This window comes from Pelophylax lessonae, assembly GCF_965119305.1.
Source record: "Pelophylax lessonae genome assembly, chromosome: 9".
Taxonomy (NCBI): domain Eukaryota; kingdom Metazoa; phylum Chordata; class Amphibia; order Anura; family Ranidae; genus Pelophylax; species Pelophylax lessonae.
In genome coordinates this window covers 223,342,347-223,367,401 of record NC_138776.1, presented here as the reverse complement: position 1 = coordinate 223,367,401, position 25,055 = coordinate 223,342,347, and the positions used below count along the sequence as shown (strand labels likewise).

The window sequence follows — 25,055 nt, the reverse complement described above, 5'->3', positions numbered from 1 at the left end:
TCATCATAGAAGGTTAATAGATTGGTTTGGCAAGAACGATTTTTCATGAATCCATGCTAAATACTACTAATAATACAGTTTTCATTACTAAAGTCTTGTATAGTGTAGTCCCTTAACATCCCCTCCAAAATCTTGCAGACTACTGATGTTAGGGTAACCGGCCTATAGTTACCCGGGATATATCTCGGCACTTTTTTAAATATTGGTACCACATTGGCTTTTTTCCAATCAGCTGGCACCATACCCGTCTGTAGACTATCCTTAACCGCTTCCATACAGAGCAGTTAGACCCCCCTTCCTGCCCAGACCAATTTTCAGCTTTCAGCACTCTCACATTTTGAATGACAATTGCTCGGTCATGCTACACTGTAACCAAACAAAATTTTTATCATTTTTTTCACACAAATAGAGCTTTCTTTTGGTGGTATTTGATCACAACTGGGTTTTTTTTTTTTTTTTTCGTGATATAAGCAAAAAAATAGCAAAAATTTTGAAAAAAAAAACACTTTTTTTTAGTTTCTATTATAAAATTTTGCAAAAAATAAATTTTTCTTCATACATTTGGGCCAAAATTTATACTGCTACATATCTCTGGTAAAATTAACTCAAATTAGTGTATATTATTTAGTCTGTGTGAAAGTTATTGAGTCTAGAAGCTATTGTACCAATTACTGAAAATTGATCACACCAGATGTACTGACGGCCTATCTCCTTTCTTGGGCCCTGAAATGTCAGGACAGTACAAATACCCCCCAAATGACCCCTTTTTGTAAAGTAGACAGTCCAAGGTATTTAGCAAGAGGCATGGTGAGTTTTTTGACGTTATAATTTTTTCCCACAATTCTTGGGAAAATTAAGAAAACATTTTTTTTCTTTTTTCCCCACAAAGTTGTCAATTTATAAGCTATTTCTAACACATAGCATGTACACAGCAAAAATGACACCCCAAAATACATTCTACTACTCCTCCTGATACCACATGTGTGAGACTTTTATACAGCCTGGCCACAAAAAGAGACTCCACATCCAAGTAGCACCTTCAAGCGTTCTAGGAGCATAAATACACATAAAACTTTCTTACTACCTATCACACTTTTGAAGGCCCTAGAGCACCAATACAATGGAAAAGTCCACAAAATGACCCCATTTTGGAAAGCAAACACTCCAACGTATATTCTATGAGGCATTATGGGTCGTTTGAACATGACATTTTTTTCCACAAGTTTTTGGAATATGTGGAAAAAAAATAAAAACTTTTTTTTTTTTTACACAAAGTTGTCAATTTATAGGATATTCCTAACACATACACGTACAAAGCAAAAATGACACCCCAAAATACATTCTGCCACTCCTCCTGAGTATGGCAATACCACATGTGTGAGACTTTTTCACAGCCTAGCCATATAGAGGGGCACAACATCCAAGGAGCACCATTATGCATCCTAACCACTTGCCTAGGCCTATTTTTGACATTTGGTGTTTACAAGTTAAAATCAGTTGTTTTTGCTAGAAAACTACTTAGAACCCCCAAACATTACATATATGTTTTTAGCAGAGACCCTAGAGAATAAAATGGAGATTATTGCATTATTTTTTCTTACACCGTATTTGCGTAGCGGTCTTCCAAACGCAATTTTTTTTGGAAAAAATACACTTTTTTGAATAAAAAAATAAAAAACCAGTAAAGTTAGCCCAATTTTTTTCCATAATGTGAAAGACAATGTTACGCCGAGTAAATAGATACCCAACATGTCATGCTTTAAAATTGCGCACGCTCACGGAATGGCGACAAACTTTGGTACTTAAAAATCCCCATAGGCGACACTTTAAAAATTTCTACAGGTTGCTATCTTAGAGTTACAGAGGAGGTCTAGGGCTCAAATTATTGCTCTTGCTCTAACGATCGCGGCGATACCTCACATGTGTGGTTTGAACACCATTTACATATGTGGGCGGGGATTCCGTATGCGTTCGCTTCTGCGCGCGAGCTCACGGGGACAGGGCGCTTTAATTTTTCTTTTTTTTACTATTTATTTTATCTATTATTTTTTATTTTTACACCGTTTTTAAAAAAAAGCAAAAATGTATCATTTTTATTTCTATTACAAGGAATTTTATTTATTATTTTTTATTTTTACACCGTTTTTAAAAAAAAAAAAAAAAAAATTGATCATTTTTATTTCTATTACAAGGAATGTAAACATTCCTTGTAATAGAAAAAGGCACGACAGGACCTATTTTTTGTGAGATCTGGGGTCAAAAAGTCCTCAGATCTCACAAGTACACTAAAAGATAGAAAAAATAAATAAATAAATAAATAAAAAAAAAAAAAAAAAAAAGGGACCTTTAAACCGGTTGCTAGGCAACGACATTTGCCGTAGCTCTGGTCCTCCAAGACCATAGAGTCGAGTGAGGGCAAGTTTGCCCTCACTCGACATCCTGTCTGTGAGGATCCGGGACCGGATCATTTTCCCCGTTGCCGGCGGGTCCGGTAAGCGGGGTGAAGGACCGGAACGCGGCGGGAGGGGGGGGCACCTCTTCCGCCATCCTGGAGGGGTGATCCTGCGGCGAATACGCCGCTGGGACCACCCTTATCGGAAAGCCAACCGTCCACCGTTTAAAAAAATACCAGGGTTATGGCAGCTATATTTAGGTTTAAACGGAGGACGTATATAAACCTTTTTGGACTTGGACATGGTGGCTGTATGAAGGGTGACAGGTACTCGGGTACTTTGCTGGGCAGGTGACAGGCAGATGATGGGTACTGATGAGTAGTACTGATACTGATAGGTGATACTGATACTGTACTGATGGGTACGGATTATCAGTACTGATACTGATAGGTGATAGGTACTGATGGGTACTGATGAGTACTGATGAGTAGTGATGGGTACTGATGAGCAGGTGGCAAGTACTCAGGTACTTCAGGTGTCAGGTACTCTGATGGGTAGGTGACAGGTACTCGGGTACTCTGATGGGTAGGTGACAGGTACTTGGGTACTCTGATGGGTAGGTGACAGGTACTCGGGTACTCCGATGACGGGTACTCGGGTACTCCGGTGACAGGTACTCAAAGTACCTGAGTACCTGTCATCAGAGTACCCGAGTACCTGTCATCAGTGTACCCGAGTACCTGTCATCAGAGTACCCGAGTACCTGTCATCAGAGTACCCGAGTACCTGTCATCAGAGTACCCGAGTACCCGTCATCAGAGTACCCGAGTACCCGTCATAAGAGTACCCGAATACCCATCATCAGAGTACCCGAATACCTGTCACCAGCCCATCAGAGTACCCGAGTACCTCTCTGTATCCCATCAGAGTACCTGTGTCACCTACCCATCAGATTACCCGAGTACCTGTCATCAGCCCATCAGAGTACCCGAGTACCTGTCATCAGAGTACCCGATGGGCTAGTGACAGGTACTCGGGTACTTTGATGGGCTAGTGACAGGTACTTTGATGGGCTAGTGACAGGTACTTTGATGGGTTAGTGACAGGTGCTCTTTATTGGGGGGTACAATCAGTGTGTTTGGGGTGCACTGTATTTGGTAACTAGCTGTTACCGCAATCTCCTCCTCACACAGGATCAGTGTGTGAGGAGGAGAACACGGTGACAGCTAGTTACCGTGTTCTCTGTTGACATTTGTGACCGGCTGTGATTGGACACAGCCGGTCACGTGGTAAAAAGCCAATTTCATTGGCTCTTTACCTAGATCGGGGATGGGCTCTGTCCGAGGGACGAGCCTCGTCTCCGATCGGCGCGCATTGAGGAGGGAACGAGCGGCTCGCGCTGGAGCCGCTGATGTGATCGGCTGTGATTGACACAGCCGATCACGTGGTAAACAGCCAATTTCATTGGCTGTTTACCGTGATCGGGGTTGGGCTCAGTCCAAGGGACGAGCCTCCCCCCGATCGCTGTGCTGCGCGCTCGCGGGGGCGCGCAGTAGCGGCGAGACCGGGCGGACGTCATATGACGTCCGCCCGGATCGAGAAAGACTTCCTGTCGCCGTCATTTTATTATGGCGCGGTATGGAAGGGGTTAAAGATCAAGAATAATGGTCTGGCAATCACCTGGCTGAGCTCTTTAAGAACCCTCAGGTGCAAGCCATCCGGTCCCGGTGATTTATTTATGATAAGTTTCTCTAGTTTAGTTCTAAGTCTATCTTCTGTTAGCAATGGCGGTACTTCCTGAAATGTATTATTTAGTTTAGCCTTACAAGCTGGGTGAGTGTAGCCCCCCGATTCTTTTGTGAAGACTGAAGAGAAGAAATTATGTAACACTTCCGCCTTTTCTCTGTCCTCTGTGGCCATATTTCCTTAGTCGTCTTTTATGGGGCCAATGTGTTCTGGCCTCGCTTTCTTACTGTTTATATACCTAAAGAATTTCTTGGGGTTCTTTTTACTTTCTTCCGCTATATGTCTCTCGTGTTCTATTTTAGCCGCCTTGATTTCGTCTTTACATTTCTTATTACACTCTTTGTAATGCTTGAATGCTGCCAATGACCCCTCAGTCTTGTATTTTTTTAAGGCCTTTTCTTTAGTATTAATATGCATTTTTATGTTGGAGTTTAGCCGCCGCCCAGGGTTTAGTTTTGCTCTTTTAAATTAATTTCCCTTTGGAATGCACTGGCCAATCCCTTTGTTAAGTATGCTCTTGAAGCACTCCCATTTTTCCTCCGTATTCATTGTTCCCAGGGTTCTATCCCATTTGATATTTTCTAGCAGAGAGCGCAGTTTTGGGAATTTAGCTCTTTTGAAATTCAGTGTCCTTATATTGCCCTTGTGTTTCCTATTACTATGATTAATACTGAAACTAACTGACCTATGGTCACTGTTTCCTAAGTTGCCCCGTATTTCTATATCCGTGATCAGGTCAGTATTGTTGGTAATCATTAGGTCAAGTACCGCATTGTTTCTTGTCGGTGCGTTCACCATCTGACCCATAAAATTGTCCTGCAAAACATTTAGGAACTGCCGAGCCTTGGCTGAGTGCGCAGTTCCTTCTGCCCAGTCTATATCTGGATAATTAAAGTCCCCCATTATAATGACATTTCCCATCCTTGCTGCCAATCCTATCTGTAAAAGGAGGTCCACCTCCCCCTCCTCCCTCTGGTTGGGGGGCCTAAAGCATACGCCCAATATTACCTTCCCCATAGTGCCTTCCCTTTTAAGTTCTACCCATAGGGATTCTGCCTTGTCAATAGCTCCATTATTAGTATCATCCCTCTTATTTACCTGTACACTGTTTTTAATATACAGACATACCCCTCCCCCTTTATTACCTTCTCTATCCCTGCGATAAAGGGAATACCCCTGAATGGTCGCCATCCATTCGTGAGAGCTGTCGAACCAAGTCTCTGTTATCCCCACAAAATCTAAGTCCTCCTCAAACATCATCAGCTCCAGCTCTCCCATCTTGTTGGCCAGGCTTCTGGCATTGGTATACAAACCTCGTAATTTTGACCGGTTGCATATATCCCAAAAAAATATTTTGGAGGAAAACAGGTCCATTAGCCAAGGATATTTGTTTTTTTGCTTATGGATACGCCCTAGGGGGGCCATCACACAAGTTTGTGCCCATGTCCAAACACTTGAAGGGAGCAGGACATAACCCATGGTCTATGAATACCCTCTTATACTATACAATTAGGATACATGTTTTATGCTTTTAATAGTGTGGAATACAATTTGTTGTAATAATTTTGCTGTGTGCACGGCTTTGTGCTATTATCGTAAAAGGGCAGAGTGGGAAAGTCTCTATCACAGTGCATCATAATTACATTTCAAGCTGCGCTCCTCTGCTTTTCGATTACATATGTCCATGCTGTAGCCATGATTCATGGTTAAAGTCTTTCCCACTGCCGCAATACAACTCATTTGCTGCATTCCAAGCAAATAAAGGATGAAAAGACATAGAAAGTAAAAAATTTGAATTACCGATGTATAATAGCCTAACAAAGCAATATGTCTTGTAATTTGTCAGCAGTCATAATATTGCTATCAAACAAAAAAATTATAACTATTACTATTATACTTGGTAATCTGTTATAAACAAGCAGACATTAACCCCTTCCCACCCAGCCTGGTGTCCCTTTACCTGTATGTCAGGGGAGAGTGTGGGTGGGAAGGACTACCTGATCACCGCCCTGCTGGCTCCTGATCCTGACTGGAGACCAGGAAGGATCTTTGACAGCAGGGTCACTGTACTAGGAGCGTACAGGCAGTCCATGAAAGCATAGGAGCAGCATGTGGGTGAAGTTGATCCTCTGTGCTTTCGCAAATATGCATTACGTAGGCAGCAAGAGGTTAAACTGGTCTTTACAAAACAAAAACAAGAATGCTTTCTGGTTGATTTGGCTAAATTAAAATGTATCCTATGGTCTCACCTACGCTCTGAAGATCCTCTATGAGTAAAGTGTCCTATAATGCTGTGATGTTTAGCTCCTTTCTGTGTTTCTGTTTTTATTGCCCAAATATTTGGAGCAGCAGACCGAGCGAAGAGAAGTTCCAACCCAATACGGCATCGTACCCTGTAAAATTTTAAAAATAGTTTAGTAAAACCAAACCTAATCAACAACTGATTCTGCCAACAGAAACCATTCCAATATTACACTTTAAAAAATCTTGCCAAAAAGAAAATCACTATGTCTTTCATAGTTGTCAACATTTGAAAAAGATTTCCAGGGACACTTTGCAGTACAGCTATCAATTACTTACTTGAAAATGTACCACACCCACTTCCCTGAAGCTCCGCCTACTCAACATAATTATTCTCCGCGTACTTATCATCAGATTATAGGGGTCTACTCAATAAAGAGAGACTTACAGGAAATTGAAAAGGGAATTTCAAACTTGAGGCCAAAGTAGCAGAGTTGGAATAATTCTCCCATTCAGCTGCACTACTTCTGCCTAAAGTTTAAAATTCTTATCACAATTCCCTGCAATTCTGTCTTTATTGAGTAGGCCTTTATAACACCAAGTTCCCACCAACAGTACCATCATAAAATATGTGTGTAAAGGCACTTAATTATAATTAAAAATAAAATAAAATCATACTATTTTGTATTATCTATTTGAGCCAGCAGGTGTAGCTTTAGGCTCCTTTTCACATTCAAAGGCTTTCAGTTTGTTTTGTTGATTAACCACTTGCCTACAGTGCACTTTCACCCCCTTCCTGCCCAGACCGATTTTCAGCTTTCAGCGCTCTCACACTTTGACTGAGAATTACTCAGTCATGCAACACTGTACCCATACAAAAATTGTGTCCTTTTTTTCACACAAATAGAGCTTTCTTTTGATGGTATTTGATCAATACTGGGTTTTTTATTTTTTGTGCTATAAATAAAAAAAGACTGAAAATATCGTGAAAAAACGCATTTTTCTTTGTTTCTGTCATAAAATTTTGCAAATTAGTCATTTATCTTCACAAATTTTGGCCAAAATTTATACTGCTACTTATCTTTGGTAAAAATAACCCAAGTAAGTGTATATTATTTGGTCTTTGTGAAAGTTATAGAGTCCACAAGTTATGGTGCTATTCATTGAAAATTGATCACACTTGATCACACCTGATGTACTGAAGGCCTATCTCATTTCTTGAGACACTAAAAGGTCAGGAAAGTACAAATACCCCCCAAATGACCCCTTTTTGGAAAGTAGACATTCCAAGGTATTTAATAAGGGGCATGATGAGTTTTTTGAAGTTGTAATTTTTTCCCACAATGCTTTGCAAAATGAAGATTTTTTTTTTTTATTTTTATTTTTTTACAAATTGCCGTATTAACAGGTTATTTCTCTCACACAGCACATGTATACTTGCAACTACACCCCAAAACACATTCTACTACTCTGCCTGAGTATGGCGATACCACATGTGTGAGACTTTTTCACAGCCTGGCCACATACAGAGGCCTAACATCCGAGTAGCAGCGTCCGGCATTCTAGGAGCACAAATTACACATATCATTTCCTGACAACCTATCGCACTTTTGAAGGCCCTGGAGCACCAGGACAATGGAAACCCCCATAAAATGACCCAATTTTGGAAAGCAAACAGCCCAACGTATAATCTTTGAGGCATAATGAGTCTTTTGAATATGTCATTTTTTTCCACAAGTTTTTGGAAAATGTGGAAAGAAAATGAAAACACATTTTTTTTACACAAAGCTGTCCATTTATGCAATATTTCTAACACATCGCATGTACATAGCAAAACTTGCACCCCAAAATACATTCTGCTATTCCTCCTGAGTATGGCGATACCACATGTGTAACACTTTTTCACAGCCTGGCCACATACATAGGCCTCACATCCAAGTAGCGCTTTACACAAAGTTGTCCATTTATCCACTTTAAGACTGGGCCTATTTTTGACACTTGGTGTTTACAAGCTAAAATAATTTTTTTTGCTAGAAAACTACTTTGAACCCCCAAACATTATATATTTTTTTTTAGCAGAGACCCTAGAGAATAAAATGGAGATCGTTGCAATATTTTTTATCACACCATATTTGCGCAGCAGTCTTCCAAATGCGATTTTTTTGAAAAAAATTCACTTCTTTGAACTAAAAAATAAGAAAACAGTAAATTTAGCCCAATTTTTTTCCATAATATGAAAGATAATGTTACGCCGAGTAATTAGATACCCAACATGTCATGCTTCAAAATTGCGCATGCTCACAGAATGGCGCCAAACATTGGTACTTAAAAATCCCCATAGGCAACATTTTAAAAATTTCTGCAGGTTACTAGCTTAGAGTTACAGAGGAGGTCTAGGGCTCAAATTATTGCACTCGCTCTAACGATCGCGGCGATACCTCACATGTATGGTTTGAACACCGTTTACATATGTGGGCGGGACTTGCGTATGCGTTTGCTTCTGCGCGCGAGCTAACGGGGACAGGGCGCTTTAATTTTTTTTTTTTTTTTTCCTATTTATTTTATTTATTATTTTTTTATTTTTACACAGTTTAAAAAAAAAAATGTTTTGATCATTTTTATTCCTATTACAAGGAATGTAAACATCCCTTGTAATAGAAATAGGCATGACAGGTCCTCTTTATTGTGAGATCTGGGGTCAAAAAGACCTCACACCTCACAACTACACTAAAAAAGAAAAAAAAAAAAAAAAAAATTGTTGAAAGAGGGAAAAAAAAAAAGCAAAAAAAAAAGCGGCCCTTTAAACCGGTTGCTAGGCAACGTCTTTTGACATAGCTCCGGTCCTCCAAGACCATAGAGTTGAGTGAGGGCCATCTTGCCCTCACTCGACTTCCTGTCTCTGAGGATCCGGGACCGGATAGTTTTCCCCGCTGCCGGCGGGTCCGGTAAGCTGGGAAAACGTCTGGGACGCGGCAGGAGGGGGGGGGGGCACCTCTTCCCCTGCACCGTAAGGGTAATTCCGCGGCGAATCTGCCACTGGGACCACCCTTATCTGAAAGCCGACCGCCCGCCGTTTCAAAAAATACCGGGGTTATGGGGGCTATCTGCTGCCATAACCCCAGTATTTAGCTTTTAATGGCCGACGCATATAGTCGTTAGGCGGTCAGTAAGTGATTGCATGTATATGGCAAACAGGTGACGATGACTGACGGGGTGACAGGTGACGATGACTGATGGGGTGACAGGTGACGATGATTGATGAGGTGACAGGTGATGATGATTGATGAGGTGACAGGTGACGATGATTGATGGGGTGACAGGTGACGATGATTGATGGGGTGACAGGTGACGATGATTGATGGGGTGACAGATGACGATGATTGATGGGGTGACAGATGACAGTCACTGACGGGGTGACATGTGACGATGATTGATGGGGTGACAAGTGACGATCACTGATGGGGTGTCAAGTGACGATGACTGATGGGGTGACAGGTGACGATGACTGATGGGGTGACAGGTGACGGTGATTGATGGGGTGACAGGTGACGGGCGATGGTCACTGATGGGTGACAGGCGATGGTGCACGGCGGTACTGATGGCAGTCTCTGGTGACCGGTGAACTTTAGGCTACGTTCACATGTGAGCGTAGCGATAATTGGCAGAATCACTGCGATTCTGTCCGTGATCCAGAAATCATTGCAAATTGCGGGGCGCCTGTGCGTTGCCCGTGATTTGCAATAGCACCCCAAATGCTGTGCGATGTTGCTGCGATTTCCGCCTGCCGAATCGCGGTAACATTGCGCAAACAACGCATGACGCTCCAAAGAAACTCTTGTACCTTTTTTGGGCGTCATGCGATGTTTGCGTGATGTTACCTCGATTTGGCAGGCGGAAATGGCGGCAACATCGCACAGCGTTTGGGGTGCTATTGCAAGTCAGGGGCAACGCACAGGCGTCCCGCGATTTGCAATGATTTCCGGATCGCAGGCAGAATCGCAGTGATTCTGCCTGCGATCGCTGCGCTCACATGTGAACGTTATGGGTGTCAATTTCTGGGCACTGATGAGGTGACTGTTGGGTGACAGGTGACATTGGGGGGGGCTGAGGACAGTGTGGGGACCTTTATTAGTGTGATTTTTACTTTGTGACAGGTGTACAGAGCAGTAACTCACTATTTCTAGCTCTTCTCCCCTCATACTGGAAACTGTATGAGGGGAGAAGAGCTAGTAACACTGAGTTACTGCTCTTTGTTTACATTTTCTGATCGGCTGTGAATGGATTCACAGCCGATCACATAGTAAACAGTCACTGTCAGTGACTGTTTACTACCGCCGGTGACAGCTGTGTTCCTACGGAACACAGTGCCACCGACATGACCGCGCTGCGCGCTCCCGATCGCGCATGCGCGGTCATCTAGTGGGCGCCTTCATTGTGATCGGCTGTGTCATTGGAACACAGCCGATCACGTGGGAAACAGCCACGCCCATTGGCTGTTTCCCCCCTGCCGGTGACGGGGGGTGTCCCGGGGACACCCCGACACCGGCAGTGCAGGGCGGCGCGCACGCGATCGCGCGCCTGCCCTGCTTAAAGTGCCGGCGTCATATGACGGCGGCCCAGGATAATGGTCGCTCATATGACGGCGGGCGGGCGGCAAGCGGTTAAAGAAGCCCACTGTTCACATGTTCCTTTTGGGATAGTTAAGTCTGAAGTTTACATGGAACATGTATCTCAAAGTGAGCAGCTCTGCTGTTCTGTCTCCGTAACCAACCCAATGTTTAGGCAAAGCAACATGTTCTTTTTTAACGCATCAATCCCCAGCCACTTACTTCAGCTGCCCTGAGGAGAAGAAGCCACCATGCAAAAAAACTTAAATATAGTAGGAGGAATATCCACGTGCGGCACATCATAACATATCCATAGTAAGTGGATGAATTGCAGCCTCAGTGCGGGCTCTGGCGGAGCCTGGCTGGAGCCCAGGCTGAGACTGCCATTCATCCTCTTAGTTCAGGTTTGTTTCAATGTGTGTCACATGGACATTCCACCCGCTATATTGAAGCTTAGAGCCGATACGAGCTCCGTTCCTGGCCAGCACTCACAGTGGTCAGCTATTGATTCATTAAACTAAGCGAAACATGTAGGGCAGCTGGGATTCAATCTAATATTTGTGTATCTACTCTGTACAGACGACCGTTAGAGACGGTTATTATTCCTCTCTTTGGCCGCCTCATAAACATAGGTTATTCTGTAACATATGTGATTGTTATATGTGACTGTTGTTACATACATTAATATTTGATAGGCTATGCGATTTGTATACTGTTTTTAGGCTTTGTCGCCCTATTGCATTATATGTACATTGTATGTTGGCCTTTTTTACCTTTTTCTTTTGTGTATTTTGTCTTATATGTTTTTGTGAATCCTTTAATAAAGTATACCATTTTAATACTGGTGCCTATAAAGTCCAATCCCTCCCTTTCCATTCTTTCTACTACTATTTAGGATGTGGCACCCTTAACTTTACTCCCCCCCTTCTGTGCGCCTGGACATCCTGCGACCTAGGAGCGCACATACCAAATACTTCAGCTATTGATTCATATCTCTAGCCTGAGTGGAACCCACACCTTTACAGTTGGGAACTGCAAAAAAACTTAGCTTACACAGAGCTATGGACACTCCTTATGTGACAGCACTGGTGCTGGGTGAGTGGCCTAGTCCAGACTCTATTGTACTGGGTATTGTTTTTTCTCCCAGCAACTGTAAGGAGAATTGGAGAAACAAACAGTATGTGCTGTGCAGAGAAAAAAAGGGGGAAAGTGGGAAATTAAAGCAAACCTATTTCTTTAAGGCCAAACACAACTCAAATGTCCCTGCTGACATGCCCAGGCTTGACAAACCTAAATTGAGAAATCGAAGGAGGCGAGCTAAAAAAAAGTCAGCCAAGGAGTGACTGCAGCCAATCTGCTGCAGTCACTGTTTGGGTATTCTGACAGCCACCAGTGACAACTGTCAGAACACAATAGCCAGCAGTGGGAGAGGCATCCACTCATACTTCTTAGCAATGTCAGTAATAGCCTTAAACTAAGGCTATCTACAGTGATTGTAGTGTTAAGTAGTGTTATCAGCTCAAGATTTTGTTCCCCTGGTTAGTATGTGACTTTTTCCAATCAATATTACAAGTGCTTAGTGCAATAAATAATACCAAAAAATGAATAATATATACATTAAATAGTTTTGAGCTGAATAAAATTCCAATCTTTCAATTTTAAGCAATGTAAACATCCATTAGTAATTAAATATCCATTTGATTATAAATTAAATAAATAAATTGTGCAAAATAGTTATCAAAAATTATAAATATTGTGCAGGTGTCCCAAAAGGGTAATTTCAAGTCCATAAATATGGTGACTGTAGTGACAAAAAGTTCAAATAAATTTTCTTTGTGCACAGTATGCTTACACTCATCTCACAATCGTGAGAGTGTACAGAGAGATACACGCTACATGCAGAGTGGTGAGCGGAGATTCCGGTTTCCATTCCACCTGCATAGCTGCATCACGCCGTGAGTTCCAATCTTAAGTGTTTCGTCACTTCCTGTGACATCTTTAGAGGTAGGAAGGCACGTATTGCGGTGTTCTTTTATACGCGGTAGTCGCCGCTCTTCACTCCTCCTTATCATTTCGTTCCCTAGGGGTGCAACACGGGAATGTCCCCACTCCATTACCAATGCAATTAGAGTCCCTGTGTCACCCTCCATGGAAGGAAATACTAAGCAACACATATATAGTATTTACAAGAAAAAGCAATAAAACTGTACGTCCGTATCATCATCTTTTCTAGTGGTATATGTGGCCAGTTTAACATTACAGAAATGATATAAAATCAAACGAACATTTTAAAATGGATTTTTATAATAAATTAGAGTTTAAAATGGGTTGATTTCCCAGAATCATATAAGGGATGCTGTCTAATTATATCTGCAATTAAAGTATGTTAAAAGATGATGATACGGTCTGTAGCAGAGTGTCCCAGAGAGAGCCAGGAAAAGTCCTGTTCGGGGTTTATACATCACCCAGGCATCTCTCGTATACCTTTAGGGATCTCTGAGCCATGATCCAGTTCGGATCTTCGTCCTCTTCACCAGGCCAATTTAATCTCACCTGAGACAGACAGCAGTGCTCTCTAAGCCTGGGAACACAGACAACGTTTGTCTAGGAGAGCAGAAGGTTGGTAACACTGTCAGTGTGTGTCTTTGGAAGCTGACAAGCTGTAGGCTTGCTCAGTCTGTGTTAGTTAGGGACTGCATTGTGTGTAGTAAGCGCCGGGACACGGCTAGGCTTTTGTTTATTATTATTATTATTCCTGCTTGTTTTCCTTAAAGCACTGTACAGCACCTGTTTATAAACTTGTATATAGCACCAATAAACACCGCACTGTTTGTCACTCCCTCAGTGGATTTGGTATCTGTGCCTGAAAGACTGCTCATCCCAGGGAGCTTTGCACCTGCTACCTGTTCCCCAGATTACAGGCCCTACAGTTTTATTGCTTTTTCTAGTAAATACTATATGTGTTGCTTAGTATTTCCTTCTGCCAGAACATGGAGGGTGACACAGGGACTCCAATCGCATTGTTAATGCAGTGGGGAAATTCCCGTGTTGCATCCCTTCCGGGAACAAAATGATAGGGCAGAGTGAAGGGCGGCGACTACCGCATATAAAAGAACACCGCAAAAAAAAATGAAAGATTGGAATTTTATTCAGCTCACAACTGTCTGATGTATATATTATTATTTTTTGTTATTATTTATTGCACTAAGCACTTGTAATATTGATTGGAAAAAGTCACATACTAACCATGGGAACAAAATCTTGAGCTGATAACACTACTTAGCAAGCGCTGTAGATAGCCTTATTTAAAGGCTATTACTGACATCCCTATCTTATTTCCATAGCAGCTGCTCCAATATTGTTTTTTTTTTCCCAAAACAAGTTTAAGTAACCCAAAGTGCACATACAAATGATGTGACATGAAAAGCACGGTTCTAGAAAGTGCACCTGAGGAAATAGAGAAAAATAAGACATCGTGGAAACGTAAATAGGACAAGTATCGCATATGTAAGGTCACAGCAATAGAAGTGTCCCAGCTTTAATTAAAATCTGGGGTTTTGGAGCAGGGTGAGCATCACGGTGAAGTATTCGGGACCCCAACATCCCCATCGGGGAACTTGCTGTGTCGGGGGGCAGAGAACAGACACCATGCAATAGGAAATTTCCAGGCAGTAGGGGGTCCCGGTGATGATACCAACAGGTACGATCAGGGAGAAGTGGTGACCTTTGGAGCTTGTCAGGGGTGTCCGGGAAGGAGGGGGGTAGGGGTAGGAAGGGACAGGGGAAAGGCATGAGGGGAAGAGGAGGAAAGAAGAGGAAGAGGAGAAAAAAAAAGGGGGGGGATGGGGAAGCAGAGGTCGGCACGGCTGAAGGTTGCATATTGTAGGATCAAATATGGTGGAGTGAGCAGGCATGTAGTAAGGTAGGGATGTAGGAGAAGACCGGGACCGATTAAGTGCTCAATGTCTGAAAGCTAGGTAAAGTTGTGAAGTGTAGCCATGGGGCCCAAATCTGATAGTACTTGCGGTTATAGTCCTTAGCCTGAGAAATAAGATCTTCCATCTCGGAGACCCGCTGTACCCTCCGAATCCATTCTGCAATGGTAGGAGGGGTGGTGGACAACCAGTGGCACGAAACGCACATTTAGGCCACGTTAATTTTGGGTGCAAAGTAAGAGATTTTATATAATTGCCAATAAATAAAGACGTATGATGCAGTAAATATTGGGCTGGAGTAAAATCAGGTGTGAACATGGTGATACGAGAGATGTGGGAATGGACCTCCCGCCAGAACGACTGGATGAGAGGGCAATCCCACCGTATGTGCAGCAGTGACCCACGGTGTTGGGAGCATCTCCAGCAATTGGGAGAATTTGTCGCAGAGAATTTATGCAGTATGTCAGGAGTCCTGTACCACTTAGTATACAGCTTGATGCCGTTTTCTTGAGCAAAAATGTTCAGGGAGCCCTTGTGGATTTGATAGTAGATGTGGGACCAGTCATCCTCCAAGAGGTCCAGACCCGAATCCCTCTCCCATCGTGAACGAAGTGCGTTAGGTTGTGAATGCGCCGACATGAAGAGCAGGGAGTACAGCAACAAAATCAGATGACGGTGTGGACACGGGGTATCACAGATCCTCTCAAAGGGTGTGAGGGTCCTAGACCAGTCAGCCAAATCTTGCGAGTCAGGAAATGTCTAATTAGTAAAAAATTGAAAAAGGGTATTTTGGCATTTGGGTACTTGAGAAGAAGATCATTGTACGATAGCAGGCGAGAGCCAGCAAGGAAGTGAGTGGCCCTGAAGGGCATGCCAGGGTGGGGACCGTCAGGGGGTAAGTACGGGAGACCCGGGGGGAGGTCGGGATTGGAGCATAATGGCAACAGAGGACTGCATTTTGGTGATAGGTCCAGCTTCCTACAAACTGTATGGAATATCCGTAACATAGCCCCAGTCAAAGGATGTGAGAGGCACAGTCTCGGCATGGAGGACGGTGCAGTCCAAGGCAAATGGTGTGTGGGGAATGGAGAAATTGCATTTTCAAGGTTCACCCAGTACTTAGATCCAGCGTGGGCATGCCAATCCACAATCCTGGATAGATGGCAGGCCCAATAGTATTTTAGCAAATGGGGCAGACCCAGACCTCCGTCCATCTTGGGGCAGGTGAGTGTCCCAATTAAGCCTGGGCTTTTAGGAATGCCAGATGAAATCAGAGCATAAGCGCTTGTATGACCAAAAGAAAGAAGGTGATAGTTGGATGGGAATGGCCTGGAGGACGTACAACAGCCTGGGGAGGACATTCATCTTGATGATGGTAATTCTGCCGAACCAGGAAAATGGGCCCTGCGATCAGGCCTCTAGGTCAGTTTTGACCGTTTGTAACATCGCCAGATAGTTTTTCGGGTACAATTCAGAAAGCTTACTAGGCAACTGTATGCCCAGGTAGGTGATAGCCTGAGACTCCCATTGGAAGGGGAAGTTGGAATGGCAGAGTTGCGTCAGCGAAGAAGGGAGGGAGATATTAAGGGTTCGCGACTTGGCGTAGTTAATTTTTAGGTTGGAAAGCTCTTGGAACGCATTTAGATTTAAAACGAGGTTCGGGATGGTGGTTAGCGGATCAGTGAGGAACAAAAAAATGTCATTGGCATATGCCGCTAATTTATAAGTCTTACCCGCCAGAGAGATGCCTTTAATGTTCTGGTTAGCCTGCAGTTGACAGAGTAATGGCTCTAGCGTGAGGATAAAGATTAGCGGTGAGAGGGGACAACCCTGTCTCGTCCATTCGACACAGAGAAGGCATCCGACAGGGAGCTGTTGATCTGGACCCTAGCTGTAGGGGTAGAATACAAAACGGAAACACTCTGTAAGAAACGGTCCGAAATCCCCAGGGCCATAAGCGTTTCAGACATGAAGTCCCAAGCCACCCTGTCAAATGCCTTCTCCGCGTCATGGGATAGGAAGAAGCCAGGCGTACGGGAGGACAATAACCAATGGTGAAGGTGAAGGGCCTTAGTAGTATTCTCCCTAGCTTCACGTCCAGGGACGAAACCTACCTGGTCAAGAGAGATCACATTGGGGATGATGGGGAGCAGACGATTGGCAAGGACTTAAGCATATAGTTTTACGTCAACATTAAGGAGAGATATCGGGCGATAGTTGGAGACCAGGGTCGCGTCTTTGCCCGGCTTGGGGATGATAGAAATGTGGGCTTCCAGATAATCTGGACCCAAGGTGGGGGAGTCTGGGAACACATTAAAGGTGTTATCCATATGTTGCAATAAGATGTCTGCAAAAGTTTTGTAGTATCCTACATGCAGGCCATCCCGACCGGGAGACTTACCCGGTTTTGATTGTTTTAGGGCTGTCTGCACTTCCATAGAGGTGATGGGTTCTTGAGGGCAGAGAGGGCGTCATCCGACAGGGGTGGAGGGGAGAATTTGTGTAGGAATTGTTTAATCTTATCTAGTCTGGTCTGTTGAAGATCCGGAGAATCTTCCCGCAAAATATTATACAACTTTTCTGTTGGGAAAAGGAGGAAAAGAAGAACTAATTGGAGTCCTTTGGAGGAGGAGGAACTGTAACCGGAAGCGATCCACAGCGGAAGCGATCCACAGCGATCCACAGCACACACACAGCGAGGAGAGCTGTGTATGTGTGGAGGAGGAGCCGCGAGCTGCACGTGCGGGGGAGAGCGGGGGGAAGCCGCACTAGGAAGCCGGGGGCCGGGTGCAGGAGTGCAGGAGCCTCGGACCAGGGAGACAGTGCGGGGGACAGAGCGGACCAGAGAGACAGGGCAGGGACAGAGCAGGTGCGGTGACAGAGCGGACCAGAGAGACAGTGCGGGGACAGAGCAGCAGCGGCGGAGACAAGGACCTGACAGGACCGGGACCAGACCGAGACCGAGGGACGTAAGTAGGAAACAACTGATCTGATCTGCTGGTAGGGGGGTGGGCTGGTGGGGGACTACAAGTACAAACTACATACAAGTACAAAAACTACAAGCAATACAGGTTACTAAGGGGCTACTATAGACTGAGAGGTGCTCTGCGACTGACCAACGGTGCTGAGTATCTTGCGACTGGTGGGTATCTTGCGACTGGTGAGTATCTTGCGACTGGTGAGTATCTTGCGACTGGTGAGTATCTTTGCGCCTGGTGAGTATCTTTGCGACTGGTGTGGATCTTTGCGACCGGTGAATATCTTTACGACTGGTGAGTATATTGCGACTGGTGAGTATCTTGCGACTGGTGAGTATCTGCGACTGGTGAGCATCTTTGCGACTGGTGAGTATCTTTGCAACTGGTGAGTATCTGTGACTGGTGAGTATCTTTGCGACTGGTGAGTATCTTTGCGACCGGTGAAGATCTTTGCGACCGGTGAGTATCTTTGCGACTGGTGAGCATCTTTGCGACTGGTGAGCATCTTTGCGACTGGTGAATATCTTGTGACTGGTGAGTATCTTTGAGACTGGTGGGTGAGTATCTTTGCAACTAGTGAGCATCTTTGCGACTGGTGAGTATCTTAGTGACTGGTGAGTATATTAGCGACTGGTGAGTACCCCAGGTTTAGTACCAGGGGAGACGGAGGTAGTGTAGGTAAGGAAGAGCAGGTTGTTAATATTATCCCCATAGAGTAGTGGGAAATAATGTCCGACAGGATTGGTGATGCCACTCAGTGCACTTCTTGCTGCATGTATGCGTTCCTTGATGAACCAATCGAGGACGAATACTGCTGTGCAAGATGTGAGCGACTTGTTGCTCTAGTAGACCAGATCCTGGACCTAGAGAACACAGTGGCAACACTGCGTAGCATCAACAACCTGGAAAGGAGCTTGGAGATTACCCATCAGGCGCTGGCAGGGGCCAGCATAGAGGAGGGAGGAATAGAGGAGACACAAGCAGCAGAGGTACGCAGCTGGGTGACTGTTAGGAAGGCTAGTGGGAAGAGTGTCAGGGAGGCCAGTCCTGAGTTGGTACACCCTAACAAATTTGCTGAGTTTCAGGTTGAGGGGGATATCAACTCAGGGGTGGCAGTGCTGGAGCACGCGCCCTCCCCCAGCTGCCAGGGGAGGGACGGCTCCAGGAAGACTCAGGAAAGGTTAGACAGGTTGTGGTAGTGGGGGACTCAATTATCAAGAGGACAGAGAGGGCAATCTGTAAAAAAGATCTCGGTAACCGAACAGTTTGTTGTTTACCGGGCGCCGGCGTTCAGCACATCGCAGATCTGACAGACAGATTATTGTGCGGGCTGGGGATGACCCAGCGGTCATGGTGCATGTGGGCACTAATGACAAAGTAAAAGAAAGGTGGAGGATCCTAAAGAACGATTTCAGGGACTTAGGTAATAGATTGAGGAAAAGGACCTCCAAGGTGGTTTTCACACAAGAGAGGCAGAAGGAGATTAGGGAACTTAACAAGTGGCTGAGGAACTGGTGTAGGAAGGAGGGGTTTGGGTTCCTGGAGAACTGGGCTGACTTCTCAGTCGGCAACCGACTCTTTAGTAAGGATGGGCTGCACCTTAATGGGGACGGTACAGCTCTTTTGGGGAGAAAGATGGCCACCAAGTTGGAGGGGCTTTTAAACTAGGAGACGGGGGGAGGGCTCAGAAGTAGAATCAGTCAGGAGGGAGCAGAGGACTGAAGGCAGTTGTAGGGTCAGCAGCGCCAGTAGGGACATAACGTCAATTGATAGGTCTGTGCGGGAAAATCTCAGAACAAACAGGAATAAACATAACCGCCAATCGCGTTTAACTTCTGTAAAACTAAGAGGGGTATATGCTAATGCCAGGAGCCTAGCTAATGAAATGGATGAGTTGGAAATGTTAGTACATGAGGATGACATAGACCTTTTGGGAATAACAGAGACTTGGTTCGACCACTCACATGACTGGCTGGCCAATATCCAAGGGTATTCGATGTACCGGAAGGACAGGGTAGGAAAAAGAGGGGGAGGGGTATGTCTCTATGTCAAGAACAATATAAAGGTGATAGAAAGGAGTGACATTACGGATGGGATGAGCATGGATTTAGAATCTGTGTGGGTTGAACTCCATAGGGAAGGAGAAAAGGGGAAAGTAATTCCCCAATTCCCCCCCCCCCCCCATTTTCCATCCATCAGTATGCAGAATGTGCCTAACAATATTGAACTAAACTTTTTTCCTTCCCCTACAGAAATACATGTATGCTATCAGTAACTTCTACATGATTTGCTCATTACTGTGTTTATACCAAATAGGTCTGCTGCTCCCAGACCACTTGAGGTCCCTGGTTTCAGGTCTTTCAGTATTCTCTACATTGATTCCCTTTCCCCTCCTTTTTTTTTTTTTTTTTTCCTTCTATACACTATTCATATGTGTGCACCATATAACGTAGACACACACAGAGTGATGGATAAGATATAGAAATCAAACCACTCGCACAGATCATTAAATATATACTGTTTACCTTTAATAACACTGATATAACAATATTACTCAATCTTCGGTGAGCTGTTGTTAGCCTCGGAGATATTCTGTATATATAAACAAAGTGTTTTCTACGTATATACTGTATAATATTTTCATACTATATTTACCTGTTATATAATGTGTTGTCTTCTTCACATATGGAACAATGCAACAAAATGTGTTTGAATATTAGAATGGATCCCCCAGGGATCCACAACAGCCACCCCCACTATCCACCTTCATTGCTTTCCTTTTCCCCTACCTTTCCTGACCTGCTCTCTGCTCTTCTCCTCACACTAACATTCCGATATGCATAGGCCGACTCCGCCCTAATTTTCCACCCCCTTTGGCTGTTGCTCTCCCTGTTGCTCCACCCGGCGCACCCGGGGGGGGCACGCAATTCACATGCGGGCTCCCCCTACATCCTGGCTCCTCCTGCGGGCACCACCCGATCATCTCGGCCCCGCCCGCTATGGTTGAGCCAGTCACTGCGTCGGCGCCGCTGGAACGCAGGCCACGCTTCCGCATCTGGGGGCGTGGCCTGCGTTCCATCGGCGGGGGATGCCATTGGTCACCTTCAGCGCCGGAGCGTGCGCGTGGCACGCACTGCGCATGCTCCGGCGTCTCTCACTCCACATATAAACAGCGGCGGACACTAGACACAGCATCCGCCGCTGCTGACACTGCAAATTCATCCGCAACTACTCCCTAAGGTAAATACCTGGACTATATCCCTTTCACCCAAAGAAACATGTTGCTGAAGATGACTTAACACGGATTTTACAATTTCAGGAACCAACAGGGAGACCTATTCCCTTAACTAAAATTACATCACCTCTGAACAATATCAGGTAATTTACCAGTCTGACCTCTCTTTTTTACTCCTGGACACCCTCCCCCCCTTAATATATCTTACCTTGTATATTGTCTACATTATCCCCCTAATTTCCAGACACATATTCCAGTAAGTATTATATACTCTGTTATGTTCCCATTGTAATAGTCTCTCAGGACCATTCGTCCTTCACCCATCGGGAACCAACCACACAATTCTCTACTCCCTCGGGCATAAAGTCCCTTTTTGGATACAAATACTACAAGGTATGAGTACAACACATACATGGTTACTACTAACCTTTTGACACAATCCAACCAAAACACCCCATTGAAAATAGGTACAATTTTTATTTTTATTTTTATTTTCCAGAAACAAATAAAACTTCCTCTACCTTTCGACTCTCAGTGGAACAGATACTCCACAACCCCTTTAAGCATAGGTGCTGAGACAATTACCAGAAGGTATCTCCCCTTCCCCTTTTTTTCTTATTCAAAAATATACTACCTACGCAGAGAACACAATGCGAACCATTCCTTTGCATATACATTTACACAGACGCCAGTGTGACCCCAACCTAGGCATCCTCGCTGGGGCCACATACGGGAGGACCTACAGCCTCAGGGACCCAGTTGGCGCCCACGTCGGTATCCTGCACAGCGGAACTCTTTTCTTTCCTTTCATTTAACAGCCGTGACTCTCTTGTCACTTCTTCAGTAGCTTACAGGTATGAATTTTTAAGAATCCAAGCTTTACCTATACGTGCAATATATACAATGTATATCTGATAATTTACTTATACTGTATACTTATACTGTATTGGATAATATGTTTATGCAACTAATCTAAACAATACTTATCATGTCATGTAGGAAATCACAAATCTCCCCACTTCAGACCCCTGAAGAAAGGCCTGCGTGCCTGAAACGCGTCGGGTGGGAGGATTTCCTTCAAGAAGCTAATATGTACCTTTGAGTATATGCAATACAAGTCTCCTCATTTCTTTTTTGTTAATTATACCCATCTACACTATCTGTACAATCTATGTGACCTTTATACCCGTTCGATCTATGTAAGATCAATTTTAAACCTTGTTTAATAAAACGATTTATTTTTATCTACTTGTGGAAGTGTGTTTGCCGGTAAAGTCCCACACCCTAGGGGGACCCCCCATTCTGCTTGTTCAGTTTACAGGGATGTTGGCAAACCAGTTCTAAGCTTTCATATAGCTGGGGTATTTAACTTCTAAAGTAATTGTGGGGGTTTGCTATAGGCCACCTAACCAAGGGGAGGAGGTAGAGCTGGAATTTTTAGCACTAATGGGTAAAGTGGCAAAATTGGGATCAGTCATCATATTGGGGGACTTCAATTATCCCGACATTGACTGGGATGAGGGGATTACACACTCACAGAAGGCCCGTCTATTCACGGAAACCTTACTGGATAATTACATGTCACAGTTGGTGGATTCCCCTACCAGAGAAAACGCAGTCCTGGATCTATTGATCACTAATGACCCAGACATAATCTTGCAGGTAGGAGTCCAGGACAACCTGGGCTCTAGCGATCACAGGATGATCACATTTAGTATAAATAACAATATAACAAGGCAAGTGGGGAACATAAGAACCCTAAATTTCAGAAGGGCAAACTTTCCAAAATTATACTCCTTGATGGAAAGGGTAAACTGGGACCAAACCCTGGGATCACTGACCACAGAAGATAAATGGGAATGCTTTAGGAAGATATTAAGCAAATGCATCTTGCAGTGCATTCCTATGGGAAATAAATTTAGAAGAGACAAAGCCAAACCTGGCTGGCTAAACCGTAGCGTCAAAAAACTTATTAGGGGAAAAAAATTGGCCTTCAAGAAATATAAATCAGAGGGCACAGTATCGGCTTTCGAGCAATACAAGGAGGCAAATAAGAAAAGTAAACAAGAAATCAAGATGGCTAAAATCAACTTTGAGAGACAAATAGCGGAGGATAGTAAAAAAAACCCAAAGAAATTCTTTAAATATATCAACAGCAAAAAAACTAAGGCAGAGCATATTGCATACATAATTAACAATGATGGGAGGATGGTTACAGAGGACACTGAAAAAGGAACCGTGCTGAAGGCTTTTTTCTCGTCAGTATTTACACAGGAAAAGGAGGGGTACACTGACCATGACTGTATGGTTAGTAGTAATACACAGGACTTGCCACTATGGCTAACAGAGGGTGAAATCAGGGAAAGGCTGGATAAATGTAACACAAACAAATCACCAGGCCCGGATAGCGCACATCCGAGAGTACTCAAGGAACTCAGTAAAGTTAAATCTAGACCACTGTTCCTGATCTTTGCTGACAGTATTAGGACAGGAGATGTACCAGGGGATTGGAAGAAAGTTAACGTGATTCCGATATTCAAAAAGGGCCAGAGGCATATCCCGGGAAATTATAGGCCTGTCAGTTTGACATCAATAGTATGTAAACTACTGGAGGGGATGATAAGGGACTATATCGTAGAGTTCGCTAAAGACAACAACATCATCAGCGGTAATCAGCACGGGTTTACAAATGGGCGTTCTTGTCAAACCAATCTCTTAACATTCTACGAGGAGGTGAGCTGTGAGCTAGATAGGGGCAGACCAGTGGATGTGGTGTACTTGGATTTCGCTAAGGCGTTTGATACAGTTCCTCACAAGCGCTTAATTTATAAAATAAGGTCTGCAGGTATCGACAGCAGGGTTTGCTCTTGGATATGGAACTGGCTAAAAGGCTGTGTCCAAAGGGTGGTAATAAACAGCGCATACTCAGACTGGTCTGAGGTAGTAAGCGGGGTGCCCCAGGGCTCAGTCCTGGGACCAACCTTGTTCAATTTATTCATAAACAGCATTGAGGACGGGATCAGTAGTTCGTTATCAGTTTTTGCAGATGACACAAAATTGGCCAGGGCAATAACTGCACAGCATGAAGCAGATATCCTACAGAATGACCTGGACAAAATAACGAAGTGGGCAACGACATGGCAAATGAGGTTTAATGTGGAGAAGTGTAAGGTTTTGCACTTGGGGACTAAAAACATAAAAGCACAATACATGTTAGGAGGGGAACCCTTGGGGGAATCAAAAATGGAGAAGGATCTGGGAGTCTTGGTTGATGATAGATTAGGCAACAGCATGCAATGTCAAGCGGCAGCTGCCAAAGCCAGCAGATTATTAGCATGCATAAAAAAAGGGATGTATTCCAGAGATAAGACTATAATCCTTCCACTTTATAAAACTCTGGTCCGACCGCATCTGGAGTATTCTGTCCAGTTCTGGTCGCCAGTCCTCAGGAGGGATGTGTTGGAGCTGGAGAGAGTCCAGAGAAGGGCAACTAAACTGATTAGGGGAGTGGAGGACCTTAACTATGAAGAGCGTCTGCAATCGCTCGATTTATTCTCCCTGGAGAAGAGACGTCTGAGGGGGGACATGATAGCAATTTATAAATATCTTAATGGGGATCTCAGCTTAGAAAAAAAGCTGTTCATTCAAAGGGATTGCATGAGGACTCGAGGACATACAATGCGATTAGAGAAGCGTTTTAACCTCAGGCAACGAGGGCGGTTCTTTACTGTTAGGGCTACAAGATTGTGGATTTCTCTACCACAAGAGGTGGTTTCTGCGAGAAGTATGGTGGCTTTCAAAAGACTCTTAGACTTACATCTCAAGGATCAGGACATTAAGGGCTATGTGAGATGATTACAGCCACACACACCTACACAGGTTGAACTGGATGGACTATTGTCTTTATTCAACCTCACCTA

At 44.1% G+C, this 25,055-nt stretch overlaps 1 protein-coding gene across 1 annotated transcript in view; it reads right to left on the bottom strand.

Moving 5' to 3' along the window:
- Positions 1-25,055, bottom strand: part of TMEM132A (transmembrane protein 132A) — a 669,669-nt gene that overhangs the window by 372,443 nt on the left and 272,171 nt on the right. The window contains exon 5 of the mRNA XM_082267409.1: positions 6,389-6,532. Coding sequence (XP_082123535.1) covers positions 6,389-6,532 — 144 coding nt within the window. The remainder of the gene's footprint in view (positions 1-6,388; positions 6,533-25,055) is intronic.